The following is a 19,952-nucleotide window of genomic DNA, read 5'->3' as shown; positions in this document are numbered from 1 at the left end:
AAATACTCACATGTTGGATGTGAGTGATAAAGTTAATGCTTTTTGTAGAAAATTGGAATTGTGAAGCAGAAATTTAAACCTAGAAATGTTTCTAAATGTGGGTGAATTTAGCCTTGCTGGCAAACAATTTTAAAAAGAATTGTTGTGCTGACGACAACTTGGTAGCAAGTTACGAATGGGTTACGGATTCATTTCAAAATACTCCCGAAGGGCTTTTAACTGCCGAAGAATAAATCATAGACTTCACGGCAAGTGACAAAATCAAAAGACAATTTAATAACAAATCACTCTTTCAGTTTGGACAAAGGTGGACGATGTGTTTTCTGCACTGAAAACAAGAGAATTTCATGTACTATTATTACCGTTTTCAACATCTTACCTTTGTGAAACCAGATTTTCTGCAGTGGGTACTTTAAAGACAAAATATAGCTCTCAGCCAAAAAGAACTCAGAGAGTCTATTTCTAATATTAAAGCTTCCTTTGATAAACTTTGTTCTGCAAGACAGGCCTAAGGGAGTGCTAATAATTATTAAACTTGTTTTTAATTTAGTATTAGTAAGTTAATTATTAAATATATTGTGCAGTACTGATACAATCCTATTTATAAGTGAATTATGTCAGTGTTAATGTGTATTTAATTATTTATGTCGGAATGCACAATGTATTTGTTTTGCTTTTCTTTCAGTAAACTAATACATTTTTAATAATATTTTCTTTTTGATACACTCACACCCCCCATTTAGTGTTTTGTTCCTTGGCACACTCCACAGGTTGACAAACACTGACTTAATCCATTTCAACAACCTGGAATACAGCTAAGGAAATTTAACAGTCAAGGAAATCTTAGGACATTCATTTAATAATGCGATGGTAAATCATCTTACTAGAAGTAGAACCATCCTTTATGTATTTGAACAACTGTGGATGGCTAAGCAAATATAAACACTACCATTTTCTTATTTTTATCAGGGCTTTCGGTATCTAATTTATGCTCAGTTAGATTGATCTGATAAATTAATCTGTCAAATAAAAAAGAAAAAGCAGTACAGGAATTAAAAGACAAGTTATAAAATAAAGCTACTGTTCAATTAAAATAATAATAATAAAACTTTAAGATTTTCCAGTGACATTGTACTTTAGCAGAAACCAGAAATGAGTAACTGAGAGACAAATTTAGTCTGAAAATAAATATGAGTAAAACAAAGTTAATCAGTTGTGACAGAAAGGATGATAATTTGATATTGTGTTGGGAGAACATAATATTCTATAAATTACTGATAAAATTATAAAAGATGAATACTGTAGAGATCAAAAGTATACTGGCATAAGCAAGGAGATTCCATATAGAAAAGAAGTCTGCTAATAAGTATCAATTAAGAATTCAAAAGGTATAAAAAATATATTTGTGTGAAATATAGTACTTGATCATAGTGAAACACAGATGTTAGGAAATGCAAAAAGCAAATGATGAGGTATGAAATGAAGTCCTCAGATGATTAGGAGAGAAAACAATTTTATAGCAGAATCTTATAGAGACAAACTGATGCATATGTAACATATCCAGATTTAGTTAATTTATAGTTGGGGGAATGCATAGAAGGTGAAAACTGTAATGGAAGGCAAAGATTATTGAAATAAGTTAGATTACTAAAGACATGTTGCGGTTAAAAGATTAACACAGAATAGAAAAGAATGAAGAACAACATCCAGCCAATCAAATGACCAGTAAGTCAAATCATCTTATTCATTGCATAAAGTTCTAGGTTGGCAAAACTGTGCTTGATACTTCTGCAAATTATTATTGAAATTTTTTATCATATATCTTAACCTATTTCTTCCCAAAAGAACAGTTTCCAAATTTTTCGTGATTTTTTCATTTTATCTATATCATTACTATTCAAAAATAAGATATGAAAGGGTCGTATTTGCAGTTTTTGAGTTGTGAATCGTTGCATTCACACAATGTTGGGAGTTCCCTGCGAGTTGCGATTTTGCATTAACACAACATTGGAAATGATGTAAACAGTAAACATACGACTGATAAAATAATTTTATTAATAATAATAATTTCATTTCATACTATTTTCTGTAATATTTATAATTTTATTTTTACATTTTTACTTTTCAGCTGGCCTTGAAAATTTTTTTAAAACAGTCCACATATAAAAGTAGTTGGCATTTCGCATTTCTTACAAATGTAAACAGTTTGACTATGGCGCACTTTACACCTGCGTCTTGCATTAGTTTTATTTCTGTCTAACAAATTTCTGACTAACAAAGAAACCGAAAGCTCAATCATTACACAAGTGACTTAGCTGTAAGCTAACCATAATAAGAATAACTAATTTTTTTTGTTTTTGTCTTTTTTTCTGGGTGAAAAACTCTTTGGCATTATCATCACCCAGACAGCCTTAAGAAAACAGACGGCCTTAAGAAAAAACAAAACCCAGTCTAAAATTTCCTTATTGTTGCCCAGGATTCATAGAATGTTTCTGGGCAATTTATATTTAAGACACAAGGTCATGTAACTTATGCAGTCCACAAGGATGTGGTGGCGCACAGTCAAGCAGCTGTCACATCTTATGCATAATGGGGCATTTTTTCTTGACATCAAAAACCTGTGAGTATACTCTTGTATGTCCCCTAACTGCAATTGGCAGAGAACAATTTCCTGTCTGTTAACCTTTCTGCTTGAGGAGTCCCATGGCATCACAGTATCTTTGATAACCATTATTATTAACTGTAGCAGTCCAGTCACCTTGCCACTTTGAACAAATAATGTGTTTTACACAATTAATAAAGTCAAATATTTTTCTTTAGTCTTCTGTATGATTTCATCGGTTACAGTGGTCACCTACCTTATCTTCAATATCATTTCTTTCTGGTTAAAAACCGTGATATAATTTCAACTATTTATAGCATTTTGGCCATAAACAGAGACAATTTAGCTATTAACTACAACACCAGATTATCCCTTTGCAAACAAAAAATTGAGTGATTAATTATAACTTACTCTAGGTAGAAATTGAAATTGGCATTTGATTAAACACATTTCTTGCATTACGTTGCCTGTCTAAACTGCAAGATCTTAGTGCTGCCACTTATGAATAAGTACTCTTCTGGCTATAGCTCTAATGCTGCTGTAGCAGCATAGCTCTAAAGGGAAAGTATCACAATCAGCAAATTTTTTGGTATCATACCAAAAAATTGGTATCACACCTTTAATTCAATTTTTTGAATTAAAGGTGTTATCAACTGACATTTCATAACACCTTTAATTCAAAAATCACAAAATTTTATAAAATTTTCCAGAAGATGTATGTACATACAAATGTATGTGTTTTAATTTGATTATCCAAACTGACTCAACATAAATTAAAAAAAGAAAAATGCCTCAAATTTCCACATATGGGACATTGATGACATTAAACTTGTGATAAAATTAAAGAAGGTGAGGGATAGTTTTTGTCTTTTTTTAATTTTTGACTTTTCACAAGTGGTCTTAGAAAATTAAGCTTTGAAAATAAAATAAAATTAGTTAAGTTTAAAATTTTGAAGTTTTAAATCTATCATGTTTACATGAGGGGGATGTTCAACATATTTTTAAACACTTTGCCTCATATTCATATTAAAAAATCCATTCACCAAAAAATTAAATTTAACACAAGTATATATATATATATTTTAACTTAAGGATAATTTCTTACCCTGCAGGAAAATAAGGTATCAATCACAGTACCCATATCTTTTTTGGTGAACTATAATTTTTTTAGCCTTGTGAATTACTTACCACCAAATCAGACTAACTTGTGCTTAAGATACTAGTATGATTTATGCTTATCGAAAAAACAAGGGCTAAATAGAATCCGCACTTAAATCTTTAATTTTCAAGAATCTTTAATTCATGCAATCTTTAAATCCTTATTTTTTTATGTCTGGTTTTTTCATTCATTGTTTTTTTTGGTAATTAAGATATTCATTATATATTGAAAATCCAACTGTATCTAATATTATTGTTGATGACTAGTTATTAAAAAAAAAATCCAATGGGCTTCGACTTCAGAATTTACAATTTTTTAAAATATTTAATAATTTTTGTTACTGTACATCATTTGGTAACAGATAATTTTTTTTTTCTGAGTGCACAATAAATTATCATCATCAGTGCCCGGACATGGTATTTATATAGTAAATAATTAACTATTAAAAATTAAATTAAAAACTGAAAACCAGTAATATAAAAATAAAGCACAAATGGAAAACACATGACATATGCTAAAAGTGAAGTAAAATCACATTGGAAAATTACTACATTGATTATCTTAATTAAAACAATAAAACTACCATCTGCCATACTCCAAATGGCATAAATAGCTGAAATATAATACAGAAAACTCAAATATTTGAATTATAAATGAGCAGCTCTAAGAAATCGTAAAACATTCAATTAACATAGTCTCATTATTTCCTAAGATATTTCAAGTTAGCCTTTAGTTTTAACTTTTGACGCATAATATAACAAACACAGACCACAAGGATGTGGTGTCAATTAACTGGCAGTCCAGCAAATACAAATGTCTAAGTCATGAGGTATCCATGAGTGAGCTTAGTGTGCCCTACAAGCAAACGGCAAATAATAACCTCCTCTCAATAGTTATTTCTGCATGAGTAGTTCCTTGGGATACAGTAAGAGGATGAAGTTTATTTTTGATGATGTATTCCACTCACTTTGCCACTCATCACAGATCACCCTCTTCAGAAAATAGAAATGATCATCAGGAACAACATGATTAAGGAAAGGAAGCTGGAAACAAGCCTCTTTTATCACACTATCAGCTTGCTCATTGCATCAAATTCCAGTATGGCTGGGGATCTAACAGAAGCTCACAGTTGTGTTACACTGAGTCATTTCAGAGATAACAGACTATATATCATAGACGACAGAGTGTCAAGTATATGTCTCTATTCGCCTATAAGGCACTTATGGACAATAAGACAAGTATGTGTCGAAGTGTTGGGCTAATTATATTCAAGACCTTATTGGTAGCCTATAGCTCTGCAACAAAAACACTGGCAATATTTGGAAGGCCAAACACAAGCACAACCAACAGAATTAACATTTTTAATAACGGGTCAACTGGGCTCAATATTTTTTATTATAAATTTTGATTTTTTTCTCAATTATACATTTTATACTAGATAATTTTTAGGTAAAAATGTTATCTGATCGAAGGGTTCAAATCAGACACAAATGTTTTGTATGCTGATTATAAAACGGTTAAGTGGACTGTATAATAAAATGACACAATTTGAATGTAACATAAAATTTGACATCTTTATTGTATTAGATTGACTGATCATAATTGAATACAGGTACACTAAGAGAAAACTTGTGATAAAACATAATCAACCGACATCATGTCCACTTAATCACCCAACTGAGCAAACAACACACATGAAAAAGGGAGTGGGAGAACTCCCCACTATACATACTATACCATATACACAGACACACACCACACTCATGCACGTACAGAAAAATAATAAAATTTGCCTTGAAACATTTTACATATTGATGAAATATTCTATGAACAAAGTTTTTTCCTCCAATAAGCCAATATTTTTGTCTGATCACGTTCAGTAGTGATTGCGATTCAATATGCAGATTTTTGACATGAACATGTCGGGTTATCAGGTCAGTCAAGATGTGATTCTTTAGTAAAATGATGGGGCTCTGCTGGTCACAATAGAGGCTGGAATTCCGTAAACAACCTCCGAATTAGTATATCGTTATCATCAAGATATGGATTTAATGGTTTTGGTTGACTATTGTTTTGAATTGGTTTCAAGTTTTTAAGATCACCGATTTCCTTGGAGAAGACATTATTTGTAGTAATTTCAGTTTCTTAGTTTCTGTCTTATTCAATTCTTGTACAGAGAGTGGACCTTTGAGATGAGTGTTGTGGTTTTGACAGTTGTTGATAAAACGTGAACAATATGCAATTATTCTACAACTTGAAAATTACATTATCCATCACAGCAGAATGAGAAGAAACTTGAACTCGACATTTGGGAATTTCACTGGATATATTTTCAGGAACATCCCAGTGTGTGTTGCCTTCCAACAAACACTTTGGGCTGTCACAATTCAATTTGTTATCAAGTTGATGAGGCAGTAATCCTCTTGATAAGAAGTCAGCTGGATTTTCATCTGAAGGGATGTTGTTCCATGACTTGATATGTTGGAGTTGTCTTGAATTTTTGTGACTCTATTTGCAATGAATGTTGCCCAATGTGAAGATGGTGCTTTAATTCAAGCAAGTATGATTGTAGAATCAGTGTACAAACATATAGAGCTGATCTGAAGTAGTAATGAACTTGTGGTAATTTTCGTTATTTTCATTAATTCAAATAAAAGCAACGCACTACATAATTCTAACCTCAGTATTGATACCTTTTTTAACGAAGCTACTCTTGACTTTGATGTAATTAAGTTTATCGTGATCTTGTTTGATGCATCAATGGAGTTCAGATAAATACATCCACCATACGCAGATTCAGATACATTCGAAAAACCATGTATTTCAACTTGATGAATTGGTTCTGTTTTATTTGTTAGGCATCTGGAAATTTCCAGAGTGGCCAATGACTGAATGGATTCTTGAAATGAATTCAACTTGTTTAGCAAATCCTTTAGAATCTCAACTAACCTTGCAAGATCATAAATTTTCCATAAAGTTTTGCAATGACTATGATAGGTTCGAGTAATCCCAAAGGATCAAATATTCAAGCTAAGATTGGATCCAATTGGTTGGGTCCAATTAGCTGCAATTGGATCCCAGGATCCAATTGCAGCTAAGATTATTTGTTTTGTTAGTTTTTGACTTTGGCTTTCCTTGTGGAATAAGAACTGAAATGCATCCTTCACAGGATTCCAGATTAGTACCTACCTAAGTTCTAACTCTAGGATCTTGATTGATGTTGTAACCTGTCTGACGTACATCTTCACATGGAACATTGGACACTAATTATTGATTATTCGCGCACCACTTTCTGAGGTGAAATCTTCCACGACTAGCAAGATCAATTAGATCTCTCTGAAGTTGTTCTGCTTCTTGAAGTGAAGATGCACCTGTCATAAGATCATCCACATAAAAGTCATCTATTATTACAAGAGATCCCTTTGGAAATGTTTCCTTTTCTTCTAGAGCTAGTTGCTTTAATGTTCTTGTTGCTAAGTACAGTGCACTTGAAGTCATATACGTCATGGTTAAGAATTTATATATTTTTATTTCTTCATTGAAGTTTTCATGCCATATTTATTTGAGAAGCATGGATTTCAATTTGCCTATACATCTTTTCTATGTCGGCTTTCGTAGTATATACATGAGTTCTGAATCTGATAATGCTGATTAAATCTTACTGTACCGTAGGTCCAACAATGGATAAGTCATTTAGTGAAATCCCAGATGTTGTCTTACTGGAAGTGTCAAAAACTACTCTTACTTTTGTTGTGGATGAATCTTACTGTATAACACAATGGTGTGGAATGTAATATGAATTAGACCTGAAATATGAATTAGAAACTTCTTTATCTGATACTTCTGTCATGTGTCCTAGGTTTTTGTATTCTCTCGTGAAGTTTATGTATTGTGATTTTAATTCAGACATTTCTCAAGTGAAAGAAACCTTCACACTGCAGTCGTTCTTGATTCACAAAGTTGGTTAACATCACCTTTCAAAGGGATCTTCACGCAGTATCTTCCATCCATAGATCTTGTCTTATTATTTTCATACAATTCTTCACAAAGATTGCCCTTTCCTATAAATTGTTTTTTGATAGATGCGTCTACGTTTTGAAGATGTATGACAATTTTAGGATAAATGTTTTGACAATCTAAATTTTGATAGTGGCACTTTATTGTTCATATGCGATTTATGATACTTGCTAGTTTCAACTGATTCCGTAACTTGACATGGATGTTGTAGAAATGTTTCTAATTCGGACATTGTTGGCAACGTATTTATTTCTAAGGAATTTTCCCATTCGTAAGTTAGCTGAATCTAATTTGGTAGTAATTACATGAATTAAGATTGTATGCCATTGCTGAGTTGTTTGCCCTAATCCTGCTAGAACACATGTGTTTTAATGCACTGTCTAAAAACTTTCGTAATGACAAAAAATTTTCTCTATCATTTTTAGAGAGTTTAGGACTTTAAAAGTTCCCAAGCAACCCCATAATTTTCGGTTAAACTTTCTAAAGCCGATAAAATTTTAGTTGCTTCACCCTTTAAAGAAGATCGGAGGTAATGAAATTTATAAATTTCTGACCTTTCTTTACAATGAATGAGTGATACAATCATGTCATGAAATGACACCCATTCATCGTAACTTCACTGAACGTGGGAAGTTTTTTGTCTGAAAGTTTAACTGACACGAATTGAGTTTTTTTGGTTTGATTTCACTGCTAAGTGGCGTTTCATATGATTTAAGAAGGTCTTATGCTGCTGACGTTAATGAGTAACATTTGGACTCTAAATTTTCCCTTTCTTCAATTTGACTATTGGAGTCATCCTGTAGATCTATTTGTAGTTATCAAACTCAGACCAATAATCATCAAGCTTAGAGAGTGTAACTTTTAATTGTGTAATTTCAATTACGTTTAATACAGCAGCGAAATATGTTTTGAACCTTGTTAACTTAGCTTTAGCTAAGCCACGTTCTGGTTGTGATGCTTGATGTAAAGAATGTTTTCAACTCGTTGCGCTGGGGTGCCGTGTTCGAGGCCCTACGGTAGAAGCAGGTGAACAGCTATCAACCTAGTGCAGCATTCGTTGATGAATAGGGGGCTAACCTTGCCTGCTGAGAAGATATCATTCATCTGGCAGGCGTCCTCTTTCTCCGATCCAGATCACGGTTGGCGGAGCCTTATTATACCAGGTGGAGTCGGTGAAGTATTTGGGTGTATGGCTGGACCGACGACGTACGTTTTCCGTACACGTGCGAGAGACATCTGATAGTGCGGGCACTGAGTAGGCTCCTGGGCAACGTAGCCGGCTTCCAGCCATCCAAAAGCAAGTTGTACGGCCGTGTGATCAATTCTGTCTTACTATATGGGGTCATTGTTTGGTCGAAAGCTCTAGGGTGCGATCGAAATCAGCGGGTGTGCAGAGGCGGATTGCCCGCCGCATCTTTTTGGCATAATCTTCAGTTTCGACTGATTAGTCAGTGCGGGCATCCCTCCATTTAAACAACTAGCCGGGATGAGAATTGGGATTATTGGAGGAGCTGACAGAAGTGATATTTACAGGCGGTTGTTCTGAGAATGGCAGGTCAGCTGGGACCTGTCCTCCACGGAGTGATCGGCACATCGTCTGAGCCGGCAAGTCGAGCCTAGGGTCAACCGCAGATTTGGTGAGGTGGTAGACGCAATTTTTATCTGGCCACGGTGTGTTTCGGGTATACTTACATGGCAGAAGGAGGGCCGACGACCGCTTTTGCCTTTCTTGCTTATAGCTCGATACACCGGAACACATCGTGCTCGACTGCCGGACGTGGGCTGCTGAACGTCGCCGCTGTGAGTTGGTGACTAGGCCCCTTACAGTTGACATAGTCATAGACTGTATGTTATTAGAGCAGAGAGGTATTAGAGCAGGTAACCGACTTTGTGACAAGGATACTCTAGTACAAAGCCAGGGAGGATCGGGCGGCGAGGGGTTGAGGGACAGCCCCCTGCGGAGCTGCCGTTCGTCTATGCTTGCACGGATGGGCGGCAGTGATGAGGCACTGGGACTCCCTCATTCCTTCCTAACTTTAAATACCATTTAAATGTAAAAAAAAAAAACTGTTCTAATTTTCAAAATAATTACTGCGAAAAAGACCGAGACCGAACACAGGGTGTTTCACTAGAGGCATTAGCTTCAAGACCGAGTCCCGGCTTCTGGGATGGAGTCCAGGAACGACAGTCGTACTTGGTTATCAGTTGGTGCTCTGTAGCCTATCTTGGACACATTAAAAATGCATGTTCCATATCCTCTATTATACCAGTATAGACCAGTCGATGTCTCCCATCTCTGTCTGGAATGAAGGCAAACCCAGTACTAACGTCAAAATAGCTTCTAGCAAACCCCCGGAAGCAGCGGCGATTCTCTTTGACCACTGCCACCCCCGAAGGCTGGCTTTCCACCATCACTCTCCACCCGTAAACCACCCAACTACCTCTTCTCTTCTGCAAGCTTCCTAGAGAGTACATCTTTAAACCATGCCACACAAATGTGTGATTCACACGAAGCCAACATATATTTCATGACCTCCTCTGAGGAGATCACTCCATCAAACGACCACTCTGTACCCCATCTTGGACACATTAAAAATGTGTGTTCTATATTATGTCTTTCATGGTAGTACACACCTCTTCCTCTAGCATGGAGGTAGACATTGAATGACCCATGCCTCATGAGCCATTGGGTCGTCCAGAAATCCACTTCCCATGTCTCCTGTTAAGCCAGATCCTGACCAACGGTATTAGCCAATACGTCCACCTGCCAGTGGTGGTCACATCCCACCTCTCCTGCCATCGATCAAACATCCTGCTTCTGGCATCCGATACCCCGGTATCTGTCTGCCTGCAATCAGAGCCATACCGGATATCATGAGGTTGGCCTCAAGCAACACCAATTGGTATGCCATGGCCACATGCAGCGCAAGTCTTCTATAAGTATCTTAGTACAATTACGCTTAACCTTCAGATCTTGAAACCATACCGGAGCTGTGTATAAGATAACCGAGGCCACTGTGGATGCTATCTCTCTTCTCCTGGAAGTGCGGGGGCCACTGACATTCCTCATCAACCTAGAGAGCGCCGATGACACCTTTTCTGCTTTCTTGCACAAACCCCCCCTCATACGATCCATCCAGACACCAAGATACTTCGCTCTCTCCAAGGGGGTCATTTCTATTACTTCCAATCCAACGAAGATCCTCAGGATCCTCCTTCTTCCTGTCATCTGGATCATTTTAGTCTTATGAGGTGCAACTCTCTAGCCTAAAGGGTGAGCCCTCTAGTCTTTAGTCAGTGCACCACCACCAAGGCCCAGTTGGCCTAGAGTTTAACCTCACTAGCGTTCCTTACTGTCATCATAATGGCAAGGTCATCCACATAGGCGAGTAACTGCACCCCTGCCAGAACCTCAACACCCAGGAGGCCTTCATATGCCACATTCCATAATAGGGAGCCCAGAATTGACTCCTGGGGCACCACTTTCTCCAGCTGTATTTTTTTAAATTAAATATGAAATAATTTATAGAGACATATGATAAGGGATTGGACTGAATAATATTATGACTGTGTAGGCTAACTAAATAAATAATATTAAGTACTTTAAGTACAAAATTAAATTTTTTTGGTAGGATAAAGTGTATAATAAAGGAAATTTGGAATAAAGATTATGATTCACTATAGGAATGTTTGGCAACAGATTAAAAAATAACATGCTTTATCTTATTTACACAGCGATAATGTAACTCACCTTATCTCAACTGGAATGTAACAGCATTATGTTATGTGAGAGTAACATATAAGAGAGTAACGATGAAATTCATTTCAGCAATAATAAAAACTGTTCTTGGACACTTTACAAAACATCACATAGTATACCAAACACAGCTTTGAATAATTAATTTAAATTATAACATTGTCACAAATTTATACTGTTTAGTTTGCTCTTGAAAATAACAATTTGCACATCTATTTTGGTAAAAAAGTAGACTTTATAATAAAATGACACAATTTGAATGTAACAAAAAATTATGTTATTTTTATTGTATTTGATTGAGACTGGTCATAATTTAACACCAGTACACTAAGAGAAAACTTGTGATAAAACATAACCGACCGTCGTCATGTCCACTTCACCACTTAACTGAGCGAACAACACACATGAACAAGGGATTGGGAGAGCTCCCCACTACACCATATACACAAGACATGCATGCACATACAGAAAAATACCCATGTTTTTACTGAACATTTTGTTGGCTTTTTTCATTTGTGTTCGTCTTTACTGTTTGAATATTGTAAGGAAATGTAAATAGCGTAATTGAGATGTTTCAGTTTTTTGTTTAGCATTTTTTTTTATTCTTTGTATGAATGTTTTAATTTTTGACTACTTTTATATATTTTGTGTTTGATTGAAATTTAGTTTAATGTAGTTCATTAAAAATTAATGATTAGTTATATTGTGTTTCGTTTGTTTCAGTACCAATTCTAAAGTTAAGACTTTTCATCATTCTCAGAGGAAATTACAAAATAAAGATCTTGCATCAAGCAATGAAATAAAAAAATATGCACCATTAAAAGATAATAAAGTTAGAAAAGATTCTTTTAAAAAACCAAACGAAGAAAAGAAGTCAAAAGTGTTAAATACAGTTGTCAGTATTAGTTTGTTTTTATTTTGTTTAAATTGTTATTCTTAAATTATTAGCTGATAGGCTATAAGATAGATTTTTAATATTTAAAAACATTTTTTTTAAGATTTGCTATTCTGATTGTAAAGGGATATTAGTTAAATTCTATCTTAAACAAATTTTTATGCCAGTGCCTATTGAGTATTGGTAGCTTTTTTCATTCTCTTATCAAAGCACTAAAGTCTAGTACAAGAATTTCTATATTTGAAAATAACTATTCACAGTCTTGTTATGAATAATCTAACACTAGAAGTCTCACTAGCAACAATGAAAATGTTGCTATATAAGAGGTCAGTACTCGTAGATGATATACCACATTGTTGAATTATTTCTTTACGATAAGCTCTCTTTAGACTCATTTGCACCAGTTATAACCAATTTCATATACTCATGAAAATCCTCTCATCCTAAAATTTGCGTTTGCTTTCTTCTGAAAAAATTTGTTTGGCTTTCTTTTCCAGTCACTTCATTTTAATATTTAACCCATTCTAGATTAACTATGAACATTTTATGTAGAGGATGTATTGCTGGTTATGCTCATAACCTCATATTTAATCATACTGTTATAGAAATGCAGAAATATCTTATCTAGTCCCTTAAATGTTTCACTACATTTTTGTGTAACATGCTAGAGTGCTACTCAGATCAATTATTCATGTGTTGTATATTGAATAAATTTGTGATAATTATGATCAATTTTTTTTTTTACTTATCTGCAGCCAAGAATATTATATTCTATTAGAGCAATATACAATATTGGATTGCATCTGTTGCTGCAACTCTAAACTTCATGAATAATAATAATGAAAACAACACATTTGAATTATGCCATTCAAATTTATTTAGATACTCTTATCAATCAATATTTATAGAAGGTAGTCAGACTGTCTTCTATGGTCGACAAACTTTAGCTAACTAGGATCTATATAAGCATAAACCTTCATGATATTTCAACATAAAACAAAATAAAATTCCAAAATGCAACAATGTAATATTACATCAAAAACATTTTTTGACAACTTTTGTGTCAATGTAATATTGTAAGATCAGTGACTGGGAAAAGGTTAATCTGCAGTAAAATATAAAATTTTTCCTCGTTAAGAAACAATGTTTTTAATAAGCAGTTTATTCTGGGACTCCCCACTTCAGTTTAAAAGGTGTTCATCTTTTATTCTTAAAACTGCAAGAATGTAAAATGTAAAAATTGATGCCGTACTTTTATGTTAATGATCAGGATATTTTAGAGTACACAGATTTAATATTCTAAATTTGTAGAAAATGACCAATCTTAAATTTTAAAAAGTACCAATTTTCATTGTTAAGCTCTACAGCGCGGGGTTCGTGCCTTCACGAACTCTTGTTAGCTAGTTCAGAGGACAACGAAGTAGGAATGTCAAGATTGTCTGAAAGAAGCTTACAGCGAAAGCAAAAGCTGAGTCATTAATTCACTGATGTAAATGTCTACCGAGGCATTTACATCAGTGGTATCCCAACGAGGTCTGACTTATTACTGTGAGATATAAAAAGTTAGAGGCCAAAAGACGACTTCTGTTAAAGCCCATCATGGCTACAAACGGGACGGGAGGGTAGCGACCAGAATCATCACAAAGCAGGTGATGTCTTCCCCCGTGGGGATTGGAATATTAAGCTCTATACAATTTATATTATGAATATATATATTTATATTTAATTGAAAAAATTTATTTATTTTATGAATGCTTGATGAATAAAAATGTAAGAATAACATTAATGATCTACGTTTTTTTTAATTTTGAAATTTCTATAACATTAAACAAAATATTTTGTCAAACTGCCATTTACTCAAAGCAATTTGGAGCAGTGGTAGAAAGAGTTAATATCTTATCTGTAAGAAAATCATTGCAGTCATTTAAGATTTATAATATAGAGGTGATCATAAATTACAGATCTGCAACGGTAAATTTGTCTGGAATTTCTATAGATTTTTTGGCGCTGAAAATGGTGAAAAAATTATAAACATTCCATCATGTAAAACTTGATTTTTGTTCTATCTATAGAGATGTTAGTCTAATATAAAGGATCATTTTGTAAAACTTTGTTTAAATAAACAATAATTTTTTTCTTTGTGTATGAAAATGCAAGAAGTTGATGTTCTGAATAAAAATATAGTGGATTTATCATAAAGAAGTTAAAGGCAGTAACATAACTGTACATTACAGTAAATTTGTAACCTTACTTTATATAAGCTGCTTTTATGTTACATGTCTGATCATCTTCCTGGTACTGCGTGTCTGACTCCCCACTACCCCATTTTTTATTCATCATCAAAAGTTTTTTTATGTCTTTTCTTTATTTTTATTTTATTTTTTAAAATTTAGTTAATTGTAATTAGATAAAAAATTAAGTTTAGTGTCTTCTTTAACAACTGTGGTGTGCATTTGTGCTATTAGTTAGTGACTTCATTAATTTAACTATAGTGGAAACTTTACTGACAAAAAACAACAATTAGGAAACTTAGACAAATCTTGAGCTCCTCATAAGTTTTGTTCAGCATGTGTTGAAGAGCTTTGCCAGTGATCAAAAAAGAAAAAATCAGTTTTTCCGTTTTGAAGTGGAGTTACAATCATAGCAATGATTTTAACTTTTATTCTGTAGTACAGGGTTTCAGTTTAAAAAACAGAAAGGACATTTTTTATCCAAACCTTTGGATCAGCGATAAAAATTCACATTAACTGCAAGGTCTCTGAATGGAGGCTGTTCATTGAAAGAGTGTTGCAAAATTTTTCAGTAATTTTAATTAAATTTGAATATACAACATAAGAATTAAGGTTATACAATTTTTCGCAGTTTAAAGGTACTTTCTTTGTTACTTGGACAACAAAACATTTATACAGTGCTTTTTGTGGGTGTGGGGATGTAATCTTGAAAGAAAATACCACTACAATAAAAAAGAATGGCCACCAAGACAAACTTAAAAATTGAAGTATTTGAATCTAAAATGGAGAAAGTAGAAAAACAATTGGAAAGCCTTCTTGGCAACAAATAAGATGAACATTATAAAAATATTGTAAAAAATATGTTTGAAAAATTAAAAAATTTAGATTAGCACAAAAAAAAATTCCACAAAGACATGAAAGAGATGGAAAGAATATATCAAGGGAGATGGAATATGACCGTGATAACAGACTACTGTGTTAGATGTTAAAAAAGGATGTCCCACTGCAAGAGAAGAAAAAGTACCAAAAGGACCATCAAAACAAAAAGAAACAAATTTTATAAGGACTTCAACTGTAAATAGATTCTGAATTTAATTAAAAATTGGTTATTTGTAAAAAAAAGTTTTGAAGGATTTTTGTGAAAAATTATATTATTCAGCACATTTTAGATGTTAAAAGAAATAAAGCAATGTACTTACATGCATGTTTTATTGCTAAACAATTGTCAGTTGCGGTATTCCCTCTTTTAAACTTGCACGATTTACCTGGGCATTTCTAAAACATTTCTCTTCCTTGGTCCATCTCTTCCTTGGTCCATAACTTCCTTGGAGATGGGATTATCTGTGACACCTTATTTGTGTATTACACTTTGTGTAATCTTAAACTGCTGATACCAGTGTTTAGTAGAGTCTATTTGGAGGATCATGGCCATACTCTAAACAATAGTACTTTAGAACATAGAACAATAGAACATTAATAACAGATTCGCTTTCATGAAATTGTAGTTTGTATATTGTTTTCACCTGCATGATAGTCATTGTTCAACTGATGATCCCCCTGTTGTTGCATCATGCAACTTGTTCAAGATCAGCATCATGCAACTTGTTCATTCAAGATCAGATCAGTTACTCTAGTAATACACTAATGTTTGAAAAACTCAATGCGCACAACATTGCTTTGTTCATTTTTTAATTTATGTTCATCCAGTACAATATATGTACAAGATGTACATGTACAGGTTATGTACATGTACAGGTTATCAAATGCATTACTTTTGGGGTATATATTAAGACAAAGTGTTACGCTAACAACATAATGATGAATGTGTTAATTAAAAGTATCCTTCTGAATCACTGAATGCTTCCAGTTTGTACAATTTTTAGGTAAGGAAGATTAAATTTTTTAGAACAATACCAATTTAAACACATAAATATTCTTACCCTTCGAATACTATAGAAAATAGTATTGAAAATAGATGTCTATACAGACAACCCGTAGGGGGATCACACCCACCTTGTAATGTTACTGTTGCCACACTACGCCTTCCATTTGAGCCCTGAGGAGCTTTACCGGAGGTCGTCTTTAGACCCTCTTACTGATTACGTCTCACAGTCATCAACCAGGCATCGGTCGGGATGCCACCAGTGTAAATGCCTAAGCAAACATTTGCATCAGTAAAATACAAATCAAATTTTGCCTTCACATAGGCCTCAAATGGACATCTTCACATCCAACCTAACATGATTCCCTCAAACTAACACTGATCGAAACCGCAGAAGCGTGAACCCCACGCCTAGTCCAGATTTGACAGCACCATTCGTGACTGAATACTTCAGAAAACGAATGAGTTGAATGTCTAAATTTATAAATGTCGTGACTATATCCTTCACTCAGTGTAATTTGCTCTCAATGAAAGATTTAATATATCTCTTTATGAAGTAAAGTAGTTTATGAACCATGGAATATCAGTAGCAAATAAAGAAAAAGAATCTATCTAATCACTGGAGATTAATTTCAAAGATGTTGTAGCCTTACTTCTTGATAGCATGAAAATGAGGAAATAGAGGAAAGTCAATGGTAGAAAAGGTGGAGAGTAACAGCTGATGTAATATAGCAATTTACGATGCGTGATTTGATTCCCTCAGTTTATCTTTGTTGTGGTTCCAACTAGGCAGTGGAACTATGAAAGACCCTCAAGAAAGTGGATGGATGGTGTTTTGGATTCCATGATCTAATGAAAGGGAATTATCTAATGAGGGAGTTATTAATTTATTTACTGTTTCGATATATACATGCCAGTTTAGCAATGTGTTGCATATATATAAAAGTTGACAAAATACCTGTGCAGCTGACTATTGCATGTACTCATTGTAAAACTGAGAGTGAAATAACATTTTCATGTTAGCAAAACCACAGTAATTTTTGCACTTTCATGCATTATGTTAGCTTTAAAATGGCTAATATAATGGAAATGGCTAAGATATGGAAATTGGAGGTGAAACTTCCAATTTCCATATCTTAAACAAAGCATGAAGTGATATTGATGGAAGAACCTTAGTGGATCCATTACAGACATGTTGGATTTTATCAGATAATGGAAGTAAAAAAGTAAAAGTTCAGAAAGTAAAACGTTTTATCAGAAAGTAGTCTTATCATAAGTTGGGTGGAAATTGGGAGGTTATTTTTGGTGAAAAAATGATTTCATCCAATTATAATTTCAAAATTATGTTATTTTTCTTATTTTGTCATGTGTTAAATTTGTTTTTTAATTGATGCATTTGTTTGCAGTCCACTTCTGATTTGCGGCTGAATTTAGATACTGTAGGAACACAGTTATCATTAATAGAAAATGCATTACCATTGAATAAATTGCAAAGTTTAAAGAAAAATCAAGAAACAAAAACAATTAAGAACAGTAAAAGATTTGTTAAAAAAAATATTGGTTGTAATTCAGCAAAACATTCACAGCTGCCGATCTTTTCATTAGATGATAAAATGAAACAGTATAACCCTGATGAATATACAGATCATGGTAATTATTTTGAAGAAAATGAGGAGGATTGTGTTAAAAAAGTTGATGAAAATTTATTTACGTCAGATTTTGCAAAAGGTGTAGCCAATATGTACAATCAGTCTGATAATAATTCTGTTATGAATTTGATAGAAAACAATCAGTATTGTGAATACGCTGAAAAGAAAAAGTTGCAGAAAATTCGTGAAGAACTACAGATGTGGAAACATGAATATTTGTTAAAGAGTGGAAGACAATATGTTGATCCTACGTTGGAAACATCTTGCGGTGAGTTTTTCTCTCTTGTTTACTTATGTTTTTTGACTAGCTAAAAACAAATCATTAATTGTAATGTAAAGCAAATGTTGGCTTGAAAAAATATTTTTCAGCAATATTAAAATATAATATGTAATTTATAATATTTAATTAGAGCTCATATTAATAGAACTAATGAATTACTTCATATCTATATGTCCACACCATCTGGCAGAAATCAGCAAACTGATTTTAATTGTATATACACTCTTACAGAGGATTTTTAAATGAATATTTTTCAAAATAGTACAACCTACCAAAATTTAACATTTCCTCCTCCTCTTTACTATTACACAACAAACACAACCGTGATATTAACATTTAAAAATATTTATTTACTTAAGTTAGTTCTACTTTGGCTGAAAATGGCGGAATAATTAGCATTAATATTTACATAATCCAGAGTTCTTTTCGTCATAAATACCACTGATTATGTTGAACAGCCAATTTGTATCTGCTAAAAAGACTATTGTTCTTTTATCAAGGATATATCAGACTGAAAATTCACTTTTAAAATTCATTCAGATATGCCTAGTCATTATAAAAATATATTTTTTTGCTTGTTATCTCTTTTTACAAAATACTTGAATATACAAGTACCTTTGGGAATCGTAGTCATAGTTTGTTGAATATATTCACAATATATGCAAGAAAATGGAAAAATTTCTGTTGTAGGTAGTAAGTAATCTGGAAAAATTAAAAATAATCTTAAGTAGAAGTTTAGCTAACTTTTCATATTTTTAATCCCACAAATGAGCTGAAATGAATTTAATATTAATGTAAAAATTATTCCCAGATACATGGAAATTTCTGTTGCCTTCAGTTTCTTCACTCCTGTACCACCATTTTTCATTTTTTATTATTTCCCTTCTGTTTCTGAGTATAACAGTTTAGTCTTTTGACGATTGATCTCAGAATTCATCAACCTACAGTATTCACTTAAAGCTATGAGTATTTATAATATTCCTTAAGGAAAATTTTTTTGTGCCTAGGAGAATAATATGTCAGCACATTAGTTACCAGTTGACACCATTAATAGAAATTTCACCACTTATAAACAATACAAAATTGTGAACAGAAGCAGATTTAATAGACAGCCCCGGTTCACTAGATAAAAGTTCCAACAATCTTTCATTACTTCAAGCACCTGCTGTTATATGAGAAATAAATCTTTCAAGACAAATCATTTTACTCGAAGCCCCTACATTGTTTTAATTTATAAAACATTGTATTTTAGTCAGTACAATCAAATGCCACAGAAAAACCTAAAAAATAAGGAAAATGCGGAATTTAAACTGCATTATGCATAGTTTAATATACTGTAAAAAAGCTATTGTGTTTGATGAAGTTACATTTAATTGTAATCACTACTTATTGTTCTTCAATACTATGTTGACCTTTCATGCTATGTTCATATATTCAGTACGGGGAAAGTGATAATAGTAAACTATATTTAAAAAAAAAG

General features: G+C 33.2%; 1 protein-coding gene across 4 annotated transcripts in view; it reads left to right on the top strand.

The window, feature by feature from the left end:
• The window catches only part of LOC142331520 (uncharacterized), a 78,512-nt gene that overhangs the window by 18,519 nt on the left and 40,041 nt on the right, over positions 1 to 19,952 (top strand). For all 4 annotated transcript variants that reach the window (XM_075377491.1, XM_075377492.1, XM_075377494.1 and 1 more), the window contains exons 3-4: positions 12,259 to 12,430; positions 17,950 to 18,460. In XM_075377491.1, coding sequence (XP_075233606.1) covers positions 12,259 to 12,430; positions 17,950 to 18,460 — 683 coding nt within the window. The remainder of the gene's footprint in view (positions 1 to 12,258; positions 12,431 to 17,949; positions 18,461 to 19,952) is intronic.

The sequence above is a fragment of the Lycorma delicatula genome, chromosome 10 (genome assembly GCF_047948215.1).
Source record: "Lycorma delicatula isolate Av1 chromosome 10, ASM4794821v1, whole genome shotgun sequence".
Taxonomy (NCBI): domain Eukaryota; kingdom Metazoa; phylum Arthropoda; class Insecta; order Hemiptera; family Fulgoridae; genus Lycorma; species Lycorma delicatula.
Note: the sequence above shows the minus strand (reverse complement) of the source record. Positions and strands in the feature narration are given on the sequence as shown.